Source organism: Wolffia australiana, chromosome 11 (genome assembly GCF_029677425.1).
Source record: "Wolffia australiana isolate 7733 chromosome 11, ASM2967742v1".
NCBI classification, from domain to species: Eukaryota; Viridiplantae; Streptophyta; class Magnoliopsida; order Alismatales; family Araceae; genus Wolffia; species Wolffia australiana.
In genome coordinates, this window is record NC_135845.1 from 12,587,212 (window position 1) to 12,600,863 (window position 13,652).

At 42.3% G+C, this 13,652-nt stretch overlaps 2 protein-coding genes and 1 long non-coding RNA gene across 7 annotated transcripts; 2 read left to right on the plus strand and 1 right to left on the minus strand.

Annotated features, from left to right (window-relative positions):
* The first annotated feature begins 1,983 nt into the window (after positions 1-1,983).
* On the plus strand, positions 1,984-4,286 carry LOC144709164 (nucleoside diphosphate kinase 3-like). Of its 2 annotated transcripts, XM_078582593.1 has the most exons (8): positions 1,984-2,404; positions 2,946-3,086; positions 3,209-3,246; positions 3,332-3,382; positions 3,551-3,718; positions 3,838-3,950; positions 4,046-4,185; positions 4,258-4,286. In XM_078582593.1, exons 1-7 carry the CDS (start codon positions 2,323-2,325, stop codon positions 4,167-4,169), a joined length of 717 nt encoding a protein of 238 aa, XP_078438719.1. In that variant the 5' UTR covers positions 1,984-2,322; the 3' UTR covers positions 4,170-4,185; positions 4,258-4,286. The 2 variants fall into 2 exon arrangements, with proteins under 2 accessions (XP_078438719.1, XP_078438717.1); XM_078582591.1 differs by having other exon boundaries at positions 1,986-2,404; positions 4,046-4,286.
* LOC144709163 (zinc finger protein CONSTANS-LIKE 4-like) lies at positions 4,279-6,861 on the minus strand. Its single transcript, XM_078582590.1, has 3 exons — positions 6,162-6,861; positions 4,692-4,832; positions 4,279-4,473 (listed from the first exon to the last, which is right to left on the minus strand). Exons 1-3 carry the CDS (start codon positions 6,708-6,710, stop codon positions 4,381-4,383), a joined length of 783 nt encoding a protein of 260 aa, XP_078438716.1. The 5' UTR covers positions 6,711-6,861; the 3' UTR covers positions 4,279-4,380.
* Positions 6,862-7,524: 663 nt separating this feature from the next.
* On the plus strand, positions 7,525-12,276 carry LOC144709863 (uncharacterized). 4 transcript variants are annotated; one of them, XR_013583123.1, is made up of 7 exons: positions 7,526-8,330; positions 8,517-8,824; positions 8,917-9,041; positions 9,168-9,246; positions 10,240-10,614; positions 10,693-10,833; positions 11,414-12,276. It is a non-coding gene; the product is annotated as an uncharacterized LOC144709863 (long non-coding RNA). The 4 variants fall into 4 exon arrangements; XR_013583124.1 differs by lacking the exon at positions 11,414-12,276 and having other exon boundaries at positions 7,525-8,330; positions 9,110-9,246; positions 10,693-11,391; XR_013583122.1 differs by lacking the exon at positions 11,414-12,276 and having other exon boundaries at positions 7,528-8,330; positions 10,693-11,391.
* Positions 12,277-13,652: the final 1,376 nt, after the last annotated feature.

The window sequence follows — 13,652 nt, forward strand, 5'->3', positions numbered from 1 at the left end:
ACGATGTGCGTGTGCTATCCCCACAATGCACGCAAGCAGGCGCTATGTACGTGCCTCTGTTGCCTGTGCCTTTGTAGCCCAGCCTGCACGTCTCGCGCGTGCCTGTCTCTAGCGGCCTCGCATGCCCAGCCCGAGCACGGCCTTGCCTTGATCCACCACCGTTGCGTGATGAGCACGAGCACCAAAAGGGCCTTGGCTTTAAAGATCAGGGTTGGGTGTTGCCACCCTAGTGCATATGGTGTTTCATGCTCAAGGACTCGATCTCAAATCCTGTGTCCAAGTACACAGTCATCCCCACAATAAGCATGCAGGGCTCTGTGCAGGACATGCCGCCTACTTTGGGGGCTTACACTAGGTTACACTTCATTTGCCTCCACTAGCCCACACAATTTGAGGTCCAGATAAAGGCTACCCACCTAAATTAGCTGTCCATAGCACCCTGCATTGCATCAAACTTAGCGCCTGAATAGTTGAAGTTGACAATCCCTTCTCACTAGAATCATGGATTCAATATAATAAGTAGAATGTTCGACTGGATCAAGCATTTGATCAACTAATCCGATCCTCAACCACTGGGTCCAAAACTCGATTTGGACTCGATCCATCGTCGGATCAGATCAAATGAAAAAATCTGGCCCAATGTTCGAATTGAACTACCCAGCCCAAATATTCAAATCATTAGATTTATATTGATCCAATGTAGTGTTAAATAAAAAATTTGATCAGTTCAAACCAAATCAGGTTTTCATTAATCAAATCATTCAACTAAAGATAGTTCGATCCCTACCTCTCACAATCCATCTAGTTCAAGTTATTATTGTAGTGGCAGTTTGGGCACCCATAAGAAAGAGAGAATCATCTGAAAGTGTCACTCAGAAGAAAGAGGTAATTAACCAATAATAAGAGAAGGGGAGAGAAGATATAGATCAAAAGACAAATCTGCACTGAATCTATGTTCTGTGAGCTTGACATAGTGTTCGCCTGTGCCGATATCGGTATCGGATGACGGTATCGGGACGGATGTTGCATCGGATACTGGAAAGGGATTTCTAGTATTCGCTTTTTTCGATATCCAGGTATCGCATGTTGGTATCGAATATCGGTTGCTACAGTGACGATATCCGATGTCGATATCCGTCTCGACGTCGTCATCCACCTTCGTCTCAGGGGGGAGGATGACGATATAAGATATTGGTGTTGGATATCGGTTTCCGATATCCAGCTTAGAAGGGTTTTATAAAATTTTATTTTATTCATTAGTAATGAGCGGTTAGACGAATCAACTTGCGGAAGACGGTATTTAGAGCTTTTAATTTATTTAGTGGCACGTTTAATATATACAAGTCGAACTTTTTTTTTCTTCCATATGGGATAACATCAGGATTCTGAGTTTAACAAACTCGGAAAACTTTATCCCATTTGGAAGAAAAAAGAAATTTCAGGCTGTATTTATTAGACGAAGTATTAATATCATATATAACCGGCTTACAATATAATAAATATTTATTAAATATTATTATTTCATTTAATACATATTATACCTTGTTTAATATATACAGCGCACGATTTCGAATATCTTCCATATGAGATAACAGGATTCAAATTTGAACTGTGAATCCTATTATCCCATATGGAAGAAAATAAAAATATTACATTGTATATGTTAATTGAGGTTGCTAACATATTAAAACATAAGTCCGGTATCCAGATATTAAATATCAATCCAGTATCCGGTATCCGATATCCGGATCGTCCTTACCCCTTTGATATCCGTCCTCGATATCCATCTACATCTAACGGACGAATATCATTCAATATCTGATAGCCGATATCAGACACCGTCCAAGTCTTTTCAGGATATCCATCCACGATATAGGATATGGGACGGTTATCGGTTGGACAAACACTACCTTGACATGACAGTGGAATGGGTATTTTACAGAACGGGCAGTTGATCTAAAACGATGGAAGAACAGTGGAAAATGGGGATCTTCCCAATGAGTGATGTGCGATTCTGGAGATGCGCGAAGACGACGAGCAGATCCATGGCGGAGAATCGGTCATGGAAGCGAACGAATTGGCGGAATTGCCCCCCACAGCTTTGAACACACGCTGTGGTCCTATGATCATGAATTTCTTCCGAAGATCGGGGGCGAATGCGTGATGGCGAAATCGACGGTCTTCGGCGATCGATCTCTAAGCATCTCCTCCGAAGTGGGCGTCTTTCTCTCTCTCTCTCTCTCTCCCCGTTCAGATTTCCCTCGAGACGGAGCGACGGAGATCGATTGTGAATCTGTTATTGCGTCTAGGGTTTAGTCCAGGATGAGTTCACAGATCTTCAGATCGGTCGCCAGGTCGGCCAAGGCCGGGCTCTCCGCATCCCGAAGCTCTTCCGTTGGCCAAGGTGAGCTAGTTTTGTATTTGGGTGCCTTGCTACGAGTCTCCGCCATTCTTTTGTTCTTGGGTTTACTGCAATCTCATTGGCATGACCGGTGCCCTTGCAACTTTTTGAATTTCATCTCGGCAGAAGGAGGATTTTTAACCGATTTTAACCTATAGAGATATCATCTGGATGATGAAATTAGCGGGCTGAAGTCTTGATTCTCGAACTTTTTACTTGAATTCGAGAATCTACCGGGTTTCTTCTAGTCTGCCTTTGGCTTCTTCTCCAATTCGAGAAGAATCAAGCCGGCTGATGTTCTCATTCTCTAATTCTTTACTCGAATATGAAAAGATTGGCAATTTGACGGGGTCTCTTGGAGTCTGCATTCGGCTTCCAAATGATACATTACATGAATTCGAGAAAAAACAAGCGTGTTGAAGTCCTGATTCTTTAAATTTTCAACTGGAATTCGAGTGGACTAGCAGCTCAACTGGTTCTCGTCGATTCTGCCTTTGGCTTTGAAATGATACATTACTTACAGATTGGTAATTTCTTCTCCCAGGAAGAGCCTTCACGGCAGCGGCGGCGACCATGATTTCCTCCAGAGGAAAGTCGAACTATTTTGCTTCCTTTTTCGATCGAGCGGGTTCAGGAAAACCGCTCATGGGTTGGCTTTCTTCTGCCATGGCCGTTCCTGCTGCAGGTTGGATCTGGAAGCTTTTCTGCCTTTGTTTCTCTTGCGGATCATCATAAAAGATTATTTACTTACCACATTTTGATGTGATTATGCATTTAATTTTCACATTTTTCATCTTTTTTGTACAGTTTACATGCTCCAGGATCAGGAGCTGCATGCGGCTGAGGTATGAACATGGCAGCTTCTGTCAGATTCAGCCAACCAATCGAATTAATATGCTATATATCTCTCCTTAGCCTCTCTAATTGCAGATGGAACGAACATTCATTGCCATCAAGCCTGATGGGGTCCAAAGAGGTCTGGTGAGTACTCCAAAGCCAAACTTTGTCAAATCATTTGGCGATTTTTTTCGTGTATCTTTGATCTGTTGTGATAGTTTAACACCATCAAATTTGCACTCACAAATTTACAAAACTGTTCATGCGTGAGACAATACATGTGTTCTATATTTAATGGTATGCGGCCTTCAGATCTCAGAGATAATTTCACGTTTCGAGCGGAAAGGATTCAAGTTAGTGGCTATTAAATTGGTGATACCGTCCAAGGATTTTGCCGAGAAGCATTATCATGATCTCAAGGAGAGGCCTTTTTTCAATGGGCTGTGCGAATTCCTTAGCTCTGGCCCTGTTCTTGCGATGGTAAACACCGCACCCATTTATACTAAACCTCAAACGTTTTTTCCAAAAAAGGAAAATAGTAAACCTCAACTTTCTCAACTATAAAAATAAAATTAAAGCCAATTATCCTAAATTTTCAGGTTTGGGAAGGTGAGGGAGTCATAAAATATGGAAGAAAGCTGATTGGTGCCACTGATCCTCAAAAATCAGAGCCAGGAACCATAAGAGGCGACCTCGCTGTAGTAGTGGGAAGGTAATTCTCTCCGAGCGATGCCAACTTCCACTCTAAAATTGAATGCCATGTTAAGATAATACATGCATTTCTAATTTTACTTTTTGATTATTTAGGAACATAATTCATGGTAGTGATGGGCCAGAGACGGCGAAAGACGAGATCGGCCTGTGGTTTAATCCCAATGAGCTGGTCTCTTATGCTAGCAACGCGGAGAAGTGGGTTTATGGAGTCAACTAATCTAGCCATGACCCAGGTCAACGCTCACTTTCTACCCAATAATATAATTGAACAATTTTTTGACAATTTCCCCTTCTTTATGGAAAAGCTCTTTAATCAGAGGAAAACCTTTTTACATTGGGCTGGCCCATCATCATAAGGCCCGGGACAGCAAGGTTTTATTACTTGGTAATAAATTACATAAACTAAGTTCGAACTAAGCTTATCTACATCATGTCGCTTTGCCCGCCTCGCCCTCTTCCGTCTTGGCAAACCTTCCTCGGATTCTCGGCTGGCTGTCCGCCAGAGCTTTCCTGCAGGCATACTAAAACAGAAAAGTTGTGTATTTAGCTTTTATATATATACTAATAGCTTTGGGGTTGATCATTGGGTGATCTTCCTTATTTTCTTCACAAAAGAAAAAGCCTGGACATGTTAATTTAGTCGGGTCCTGGGTGAAATTTACTAAGTGTGTGATTAATAGAATATTAATTATCTATAGAATAGTGGGTGTTAATTATGGGGGCTGAAGTAATTGATTACCTTGATTTTTCTGTCGAAGTTCCTTTTGGTCTTCTTCCTTCTGTACCTGGAGAGCTTCTGCATGCGGTCTTCCATCTTGAGTGGAATCAGCCGGTCCAAAGGAGGATGAACGAGACCTACGTTTAAATGGGTGACTAGTGTCTGCGGCAAAACTCATCAGTTACCAAGATGGCAATCGGACATGGATGATGTTGATGATGATGATGATACAGACGAAGAAGTTTGCAGACGATGATAAAGATGATGAATTTGAAGTTTAAGATGATGATGCTGATCAAGTTGAATTTAAAGATGATGAAGAAGAATATGATAAAAAGAAGATAAAGACAACAGGATGATGATGATAAATAAGAAAATTAAGCGAACGATGGTGATAAGACGACGAAGGTTATGAAGCCGATCATCGTGAAGCTGAATAAGGCAAAAACGATTAAGTTGCAGATGAAGAAGAAGATGAAGATAAAGGTGAAGACAGAGGCAAAGAAGAAGCCGGTGATATAAATGAAGATAAAAAGAAAGATGAGGATGATGAAGACGAAAATGCTAAAGGTGAAGTCGAAGATGAAGACAAAGACGGCGATTAAGATAATGAAACGAGACGATGATTACGAGGATGAAGACAAAAATAGACAAATATCAAGATTAATAAGACAACAACAACAGAGAAGAAGACAGAAAATGATAAAAGCTAGGAAGATGATTTTTTTTTTGAAGAAAAAAAGCGAGGAAGATGATGAATATAGGTTTTTTAATATGATGAAGATAGTAATAATTACGATGAGGAACACGAAGACGATGCAAGCGAAGATGAAGAAGAAGAAGCAGATGATGATGACCCTTTTTCTTGGAAATATAAGCTGATGATGATGATGGTGATTATAATTATGATGACGATGGAGATGATGATGGAGAAGAGAATAGTGATTACGATGATGATGATAAAGATGAAGATGATTGCTGTGAAAACGAATATGATGACGATGATACATGTGAAGATGAAAATGATGAAGATGATACATGTGAGGATGAAGATGATGAAGATGATACATGTGAAGATGAAGATGATGAAGATGATACATGTGAGGATGAAGATGATGAAGATGATACATGTGAAGATGAAGATGATGAAGATGATACATGTGAAGATGAAGATGATGAAGAGGACGCAGACGATTAAGATGATTACTATGAAGATGAAGATTATGATCTAATGAAGATAAAAACGGCAAAGATGAAGATGATGAAGTAGCAGATGATTGATATTATTAAGGCGAAGATGATGATGGTGATGAAGGCGATACCGGCGAAGATGACGGTGAAGAAGAAGAAGCAGATGATGATTATCATGAAGGTGAAGATGATGATGATAAGAAAGATGATAGCAGTTAAGAAGAAGACGATGATGATGATGTCGATTATTATCATGAAGACGATGATGATGATGATGATGATGATAATCGGGAATCAGACCTGAATATCTCCCTCACTGTACGCCCTCCTCATGCCGAAGACGGCCCCAAGATCCATCCCCGGAATGCCGAGAAACCCGTGTTTCATCTGCCCATCTCCTCCTCCATGGATCCAATCCATGGAGGTCAAGCATCCCGAGCTCACGCTCTTCTGCAACGGCCCATCGCCCCCGTCCTCCATCTTCATACTCCCTTCCTCAACCTTAGGCTGGACACCCTCTCGCATCATCTCCGCCGTCGCTTCCCCATCAATCACCGACCCCAAATCAATCGACGGCTGCGCCAGCTCGGGGAAGGCGTCCTCCACGCGAGTCTCCGCGAGAAAATCCCCGCAGTCGCCGAACACGTCGCCGAGGAACTGATCGTCGGATATGCATCCGACGTCCGAGATCTTGAGCGCCTCGTCGGCTATGGAGAAGGCGGCGAAATCGAGCTCCTCGGAGCCCAGCTCCGGCGCCGCGAACAGCCCGCCATCGCCGACAAAATCCTCCAAGAGAAGCCCCCCGTGCAGGAACGGCGACAGCGGCGCTATCCTCGCCTCCGCGTACATCTCTTCCCTTAGCCGTGAAATCAAACAGCAAGGAAGAAGAAGAAGAAGAAGAAGAAGAAGAAGAAGAGTGAGGAATGGCGATCAAGGACAGTGACAGAGAGATGCGACAAGGGGAAGGCGAGCACTTGGCAGCTTCTCCTTGCTCGGCCCGAGTCCCCCCTCTTGATCAGAGAGCAATTACGGAAGTGGATTTACCCCGGCGGTGAATTTGGGGGAAGAGAGGAAATCCTCGCCATGGCAGTGAATGAAGAGGAAGAGGACAAACCTCGGGGGCCCCAAGACGAGGAGGAAGACGATGGGAAATCTAGAGATGTCGCCTTCGCGATTATCTAGCCACGGGTCACGACAATCTACCCGATTATGAACTCTTATAAACACTAAACCTTAGCATATATGAATCCCCGGGGTGGCGTCCTCGACACGGCTGAATGGTCTTCTCGTCGTCTATTGTCTTACTTGGCGCTGTCAGCTGTTTAATTTTTTTGGTAGAATAATTGCTTCGTATCTTACTGATTTAGATATTTATGCTCTCTCCATGCTTAAAAACTCTTTTAAACGTTTAACCCTCAGGTTATATGAAGTATTATGGGGGGGCATCTATTATCTCCTTGTCTTGAAATAAAGGATTGTCTGTTGGTAGAATAAATATCATGTAGGGACTAAATTTACAGTAAAGTCCGCGATAGAAGACTAATATCACAGTCTTTTATCAGTGATGGATGAGTTAGGTCCTTGTAAATATTAATGCTTCTCTTTCAATCAGTAAACCTTGGGTTATAAAAAATACCAGGGTGTGGCATCTTATCACCTGGTCTTCATAAAAGGATTGTCTCATTTGGGCTTGATTTTAATGCTGTTGCGGCGCTGTCGCCTGTTTTGTTTTTTCTATAAAATAATTACCGCGCAGGTAAAATCTCAGAAGAGCCCCTGATCTTGTGGAGAATGAATCTTGGCGCCTGTCAAGGTCGAAATGGCGTCTAGGTGGGCCACCCCGCGAAGGCCATCTTCGTTTTTTGGAGGAAAGCGAGATTTGATTCCAATTCCCGACGGCGACGTTGTCACGTGTCGTCTCCCCTCGCTTCCACGTGGGTAAAGCTCATTGGGCCACGTCGACCACGTGGAATGCGTGGCGCATTGGTTTTGCCGGGAAAAGCGGTTGGGCGAAGTGGTTATTTGTAGTCTTCGGTGGGTTTCGTTCTTCAGTGAGTGGAGGCTTGGATCAAATCAGAGATATAAGAGAAAAGCGGGTTTGTTTTTTGTTTGATTCGTCGATGTGATTGATTGTTCTGTTGATATTGCTGAAAGAAAAGTTCCAGCGTCATAGTAACGTTGAATTGTTTGTACATCAGGCGTCGTTCTTCGTTCGGCTTAATCGGCATATGTTTATTTCCTTTGTACGTTAATCTAATTGTATTTTCATTATATACAGAGCACAGCACAAGAAATCATCTCTTTCAAAAGGATTTTTCATGATTATGAAGATTACTGTATGTTGGAAATGGATCGCATTGTTATTTTTTGTAGATGGGATTCTTAAGTTGACTCTTTGGAAACGGATTCGTGTCGCGTTCTTCGGTGAGTGGATGCTTGGATCAAATCAGAGATAGAGAGAAAATCGGGGTTTGTTTTCTGTTTAATTCTTTGATGTGATTCATTTTTCTGTTGATATTGCTGAGAGAAAACCTCCAGCGTCATAGTAACGTTGAATTGTTCGTTCATCAGGCGTTGTTCTTCATTCGGCTAAATCGGCGTATGTTTATTTCTTTTGCACTCACTTTAATCTAATTGTATTCTCATTATACACAGTGCACGGCTCAAGAAATCATCTCTTTGAAGCGGATTTTTTATCATTATGAAGATTATTGTATGTTGGAAAGGGATCGCATTGCTATTTTTTATGGATGGGATTCGTAGGTCGACTCTTTGGAAACGGATTCATGCCTCGTTCTTCGTGAGTAGGCGCTTTGATCGAATCAGAAATGGGAGAAAACAGGTTCCGTTATAGATACATCCGTCGATGAGGCGACGATGTCTTCCGTTGATATTAATGAAAAAAACCTCCCTCGTCATATTAATTGTTCATCCAGCGTTGTTCTTTATTCGGCCAAATCGTCGTACGTTTATCTCCTCTGCATTTTAATCTAATTGTATCGCCGAATCTACAGTGTTGGACCATAATTGATTTCATTGGATTTTTCATGATTAGGAGGAGTACGTTATGTTGGCCAGGTACGCTCATGGGTCCACGAATTAAGCCCATCAAAAGCTAGGGCTTCGTTTTATGTTTTTTCCCCGCTCCATTTCACCCTTGCTACAGGAAGAAAGAAAACCGTAAGCTTATGCCCTTTTCCTGCTCTTTCTTTTTTTTTTCTGCTCTTTCTTAGTTATCTTTTTATCAGGGATTCAAGGAGAATGAGAATGAGGCTTTAAAAAGGGTGAATGGTATGCTTCTTTCAGGGTTCTAGATGCAGAAGAAAAGGGCATTTGGGAGGTTTCTGTACTCCATTTTAGAGCCCGATCACAAGAGATATTTGAGGTATTTTCCTCTCCTTGTGAGTTTGATCCAGAGAAACATGCTTGTCTCACTTCTCTGGTTGGAGAAGTATCATATAAAATGCTAAGTTGGTGAATTATTATCAATTTTTGATTGTTGTTGTTTTGGATCTCTTCTGATCACTTATCTATGTGTGTGAGAAAGAGGGTTGTCTCTATGCGCTTATAATTTTTTGGTGGATTTCACATTAATTGCTATCAGAGCTGTATGTTTGAGATTGATTGCATTATATTTGAGCGGGTTAATAGCACGAAATATCCCAAACCTTTTCAAAAATCTGAGATATAACCTAAACTTTTTTTTTGGCACGGTATATCTCTAACTCTCTAAGTCGACGCCGACATAACCCAGTGATGACGTGGAATCCATCGTGGCTGCGAGGTGGATTTCCGGCCAGATTTTGACCTGGCGGAATCCACCTGGCAGCCACGATGGATTCCACGTCATAACGGGGATTCCACCTGCCAGGTGTTTTCTGATAAGAGAGAGAGAGAGGCATTCTAGAGAGAGAAAGAGAGGCATTCTAGAAAGAGAGGCATTCTAGAGAGAGAGAAAGGGAGAGATAGGCATTCTAGAGAGAGAAAGAGAGGCATTCTAGAGAGAGAAAGAGAGGCGTTCTAGAGAGAGAAAGAGAGGTGTTCTAGAGAGAGAGAAAAAGGGAGAGTGAGGCGTTCTAGAGAGACCCGACCGAATCGAATCGCGCAGGAGAGAGAGGAGGCGCAGAAATAGAGACATAGACAGAGAGAGAGGGGAAGGTTATCGGCGATCGTCTTAGATATTGGAGAGAGAGAAAGAGAGTGAGATTTATCAAGGGTTCAAGAGAGAGAGAGAGGGAGGGGAGAGGGGAGGGAGAGATTTTCTGCTTGGGGGATTTTCAAGGGTTCAATTAGAACATATTCTAGATTCGCCGGCAGATCATGCAAGGGACGTCAAGCTCCCAATCGTTCAGAAGCATCGTGATTCTTTCTATTACAGACGTTGCTGCCTCTTGTGAACGGTGATTTCTTCATAGAATAAAATATCTGACGAGGATTGAAGGGAATCACAAACTCCAAATTGATTGACTGGATCGAATGGATCTGATCCCGACGCACACTCCCGTAATCACCGACCCGTGCCATTGAGCAAGCCAAGAATCATCATGACGTCGAACTTGCCATCCTGCGGCCAAGCGGGGCTCTTCCCCCCATCTCTCTCAGACAAGTCGCTCCAGGGCTACTGGACGACATTCTATCCAACGGATGGCTCGACGCCATGGCCGCTTCGTCCCCTCCAAGAAGAAGGCTTTGCAAGGACGCCTTCGCTGACTCTCTACAAGACGATCCATAAACTGCCTACCATCTTTGGATGGTAACTTCTCTCGATCCTCTTCAATCTCTGAAGAATCTCTCGTTTCTGGCGTCTTAATGGGGGTGATTCTCTTCGCAGCTCAAGTACCCTTCTGCATTGTCGGCCTTCGAGCAAATCGCGGAGAAAGCCAAGGGAAAAAGAGTGGCCTTGTTCCTTGACTACGACGGCACGCTCTCGCCCATCGTCAACGACCCCAACCGTGCTTTCATGTCCGATTCTGTGAGCTTTCTCTCATTTCCCTGCTCATTCCCTTCTTTTCTTCTCTCTCTCTAGAACGCCTCTCTCTCCCTTTCTCTCTCTCTCTAGAATGCCTCTCTCTCCATTTCTCTCTCTAGAATGCCTCTCATTCTCTCTCTAGAATGCCTCTCATTCTCTCTCTAGAATGCCTCTCTCTCCATTTCTCTCTCTAGAATGCCTCTCTTTCTCTTTCTAGAATGCCTCTCTCTCCATTTCTCTCTCTAGAATGCCTCTCTTTCTCTCTCTAGAATGCCTCTCTTTCTCTCTCTAGAATGCCTCTCTCTCCATTTCTCTCTAGAATGCCTCTCTCTCCATTTCTCTCTCTAGAATGCCTCTCTTTCTCTCTCTAGAATGCCTCTCTCTCTCCCTTTCTCTCTCTCTAGAATGCCTCTCTCTCTCCCTTTCTCTCTCTCTAGAATGCCTCTCTCTCTCCTTCTCTCTCTCTAGAATGCCTCTCTCTCTCTCTCTCCTTCTCTCTCTCTCTAGAATGCCTCTCTCTCTCTCTCCTTCTCTCTCTCTTTAGAATGCCTCTCTCTCTCTCTTATCGGAAAACACCTGGCAGGTGGAATCCCCATTGTGACGTGGAATCCATCGTGGCTGCCAGATGGATTCCGCCAGGTCAAAATCTAGCCAGAAATCCACCTGGCAGCCACGATGGATTCCACATCATCACCGGGATATGTCGGCGTCGACTTAAAGAGTTTGGGATTTACTGTGCCAAAAAAAGTTTAGGTTATATCTCAGATTTTTGAAAAGGTTTGGGATATTTCGTGCTATTAACCCTATTTGAGCATGGATACTCTTTCTCGATTGGTGTGCTTAAATAGTGAAAATTGAGGATCTTTTATATTCCAACGACCTATATTCACCTCTCAAAGGTATTGCTGGAAAGCTTGAGAGAACGTTTGATGAGGCATAGGACTTCTTAGACAGGAAGGCTGACATCTGTACACATAAATGGGTTGAAGACAGTGTGTTTCATAATGTTGCTGATGAGATTTTCAACACAATCTATTTGACTTGAGCTTGAAATTCTGTATGGGGGAGGGACGAGCGGTAAAAAAGATTTCTTGATGTGAAACCTTATTAATTTTAAATATAAGGATGGATCATCAGTTTACGCTCATTTAAATGAAATGAATGAAAGAAAGAAAGAAGATGTAGAGACGCTCCCGTCTCAACAGCTCACCCTACCTCTGGTTCAGCAGGCCTACTCCTGCTGCTCCAGCCCCTGACAGATAATAACTGCCAGATTTTGAAGAATTACCAAAACTGCTCCTCAAGCTCCACTTCTGTTATTTAAAGTGGTCTCCCCCTCTTAAGTCAACGCATATCTCTAACTATTGTTGACTTGTCTCTTTCGGTTCTTCATGTTTATAACTTCTTGAGCAGAAATGTATCAATACCTTCCTCTTGAAGATTCAGCCTGTCCTCAAGCTGGAATTTAGGGAATGTTTTGTGAAGGCGATGTGCTTGTTCACATGTCGCTTCAATAGCTGATAGGCTTGTCCATTTGACTAGGTCTTCTGCACCCTATGGTGATTGGTGGAATACTAGAATGTCCTCAGGGTATACCTGCCCACTGCTTTTTTAAGTAAAGATGAATGAAACACTGGATGTAGAGTGGACTGAGAGGGTAGATCCTTGCAGTACGCTACTGGCCCTATTTTTTGTAAAATTTATAGGGTCCAAAAAAATTGGGGCTGAGTTTTTCTCACATTCGCTGTTCTATTGACTTCATCTATAGGTCCTTAATTTCAAATAGACCATATAACCTTTTTGGAATTCTTCAACTCTACGACACTTATCAACTTGGACTTTTATTTGTGGCTGAGCTTTTGGTAAATGCTGTTAAGGGTAGCAAGAATTCCATCACGCGCAATAAAGAGTTTGTCAATGGACTCAAAAGATGATGGAAGTTATCCTTAACAAATGAGGGGTGGAGGATCTCTACCATGAATGACCTTGAAGGCTGTTGTCTGAAGTGAAGTACGATATGCAGTATTGTAGTGTCATGAAATTCTTATAGAATTTGAGGAATCAAAGTTGAATTAGACGGTAGGATGATTCTACCCTTGTAGAGTGGTAATCCTCACTAGGGAACGGCAAATATTATCCGTTATGTCACACGTCACTGTGATGGAAACGTGATGGATGACGTGACGGTGACGGTGACGGAATGGAGGGGTCGTGACGGTGACAGTGATGTGTGATTAAGTAGTTAACTTATTGACAGAAAAAGTAATGCTTTAGTGACGCATTTCTAAATACAATTGAATAATTAGTTTATGGATAAATAATTCATAACTGCATTTTAATAATGAAAATTATGAATATCATAATATAATAAATTAATATATTGATGGATAAATTAAGGATTTAGTGACTCACCAAATGACTTTCATTTTGTTCACTAAAAATGACTTTCATCAATATAATAATATAATAAATTAATATATTGATGGAGGAAATGTCAAAATTTTCTCGATCAAGAAGAATGTGGGATAAAAACAATAAATGTTCACATTAACAAAGCAGAATGAAGATTTACTCTCTAACAAAAAATTAAAAAATGTCTGCCATTTTGCAAACCATTACAACTTGTGCGCAGCTTGCACTTACGCCAATTTTGCAAACCTGCACTGAATGTGTGCAGCTTGGCCGTTAAAAAATTCAAGATCCAGTAAATGCACCTTCATCTGCATAGATTCCTGGGGACTTTTGCAGCATTGGGGCAGTAGTTCTCTCTTACAGTGCTCTCTGTCTCTCCCTAACAGCGGAGAAATTGAGAGAAAGTGCAA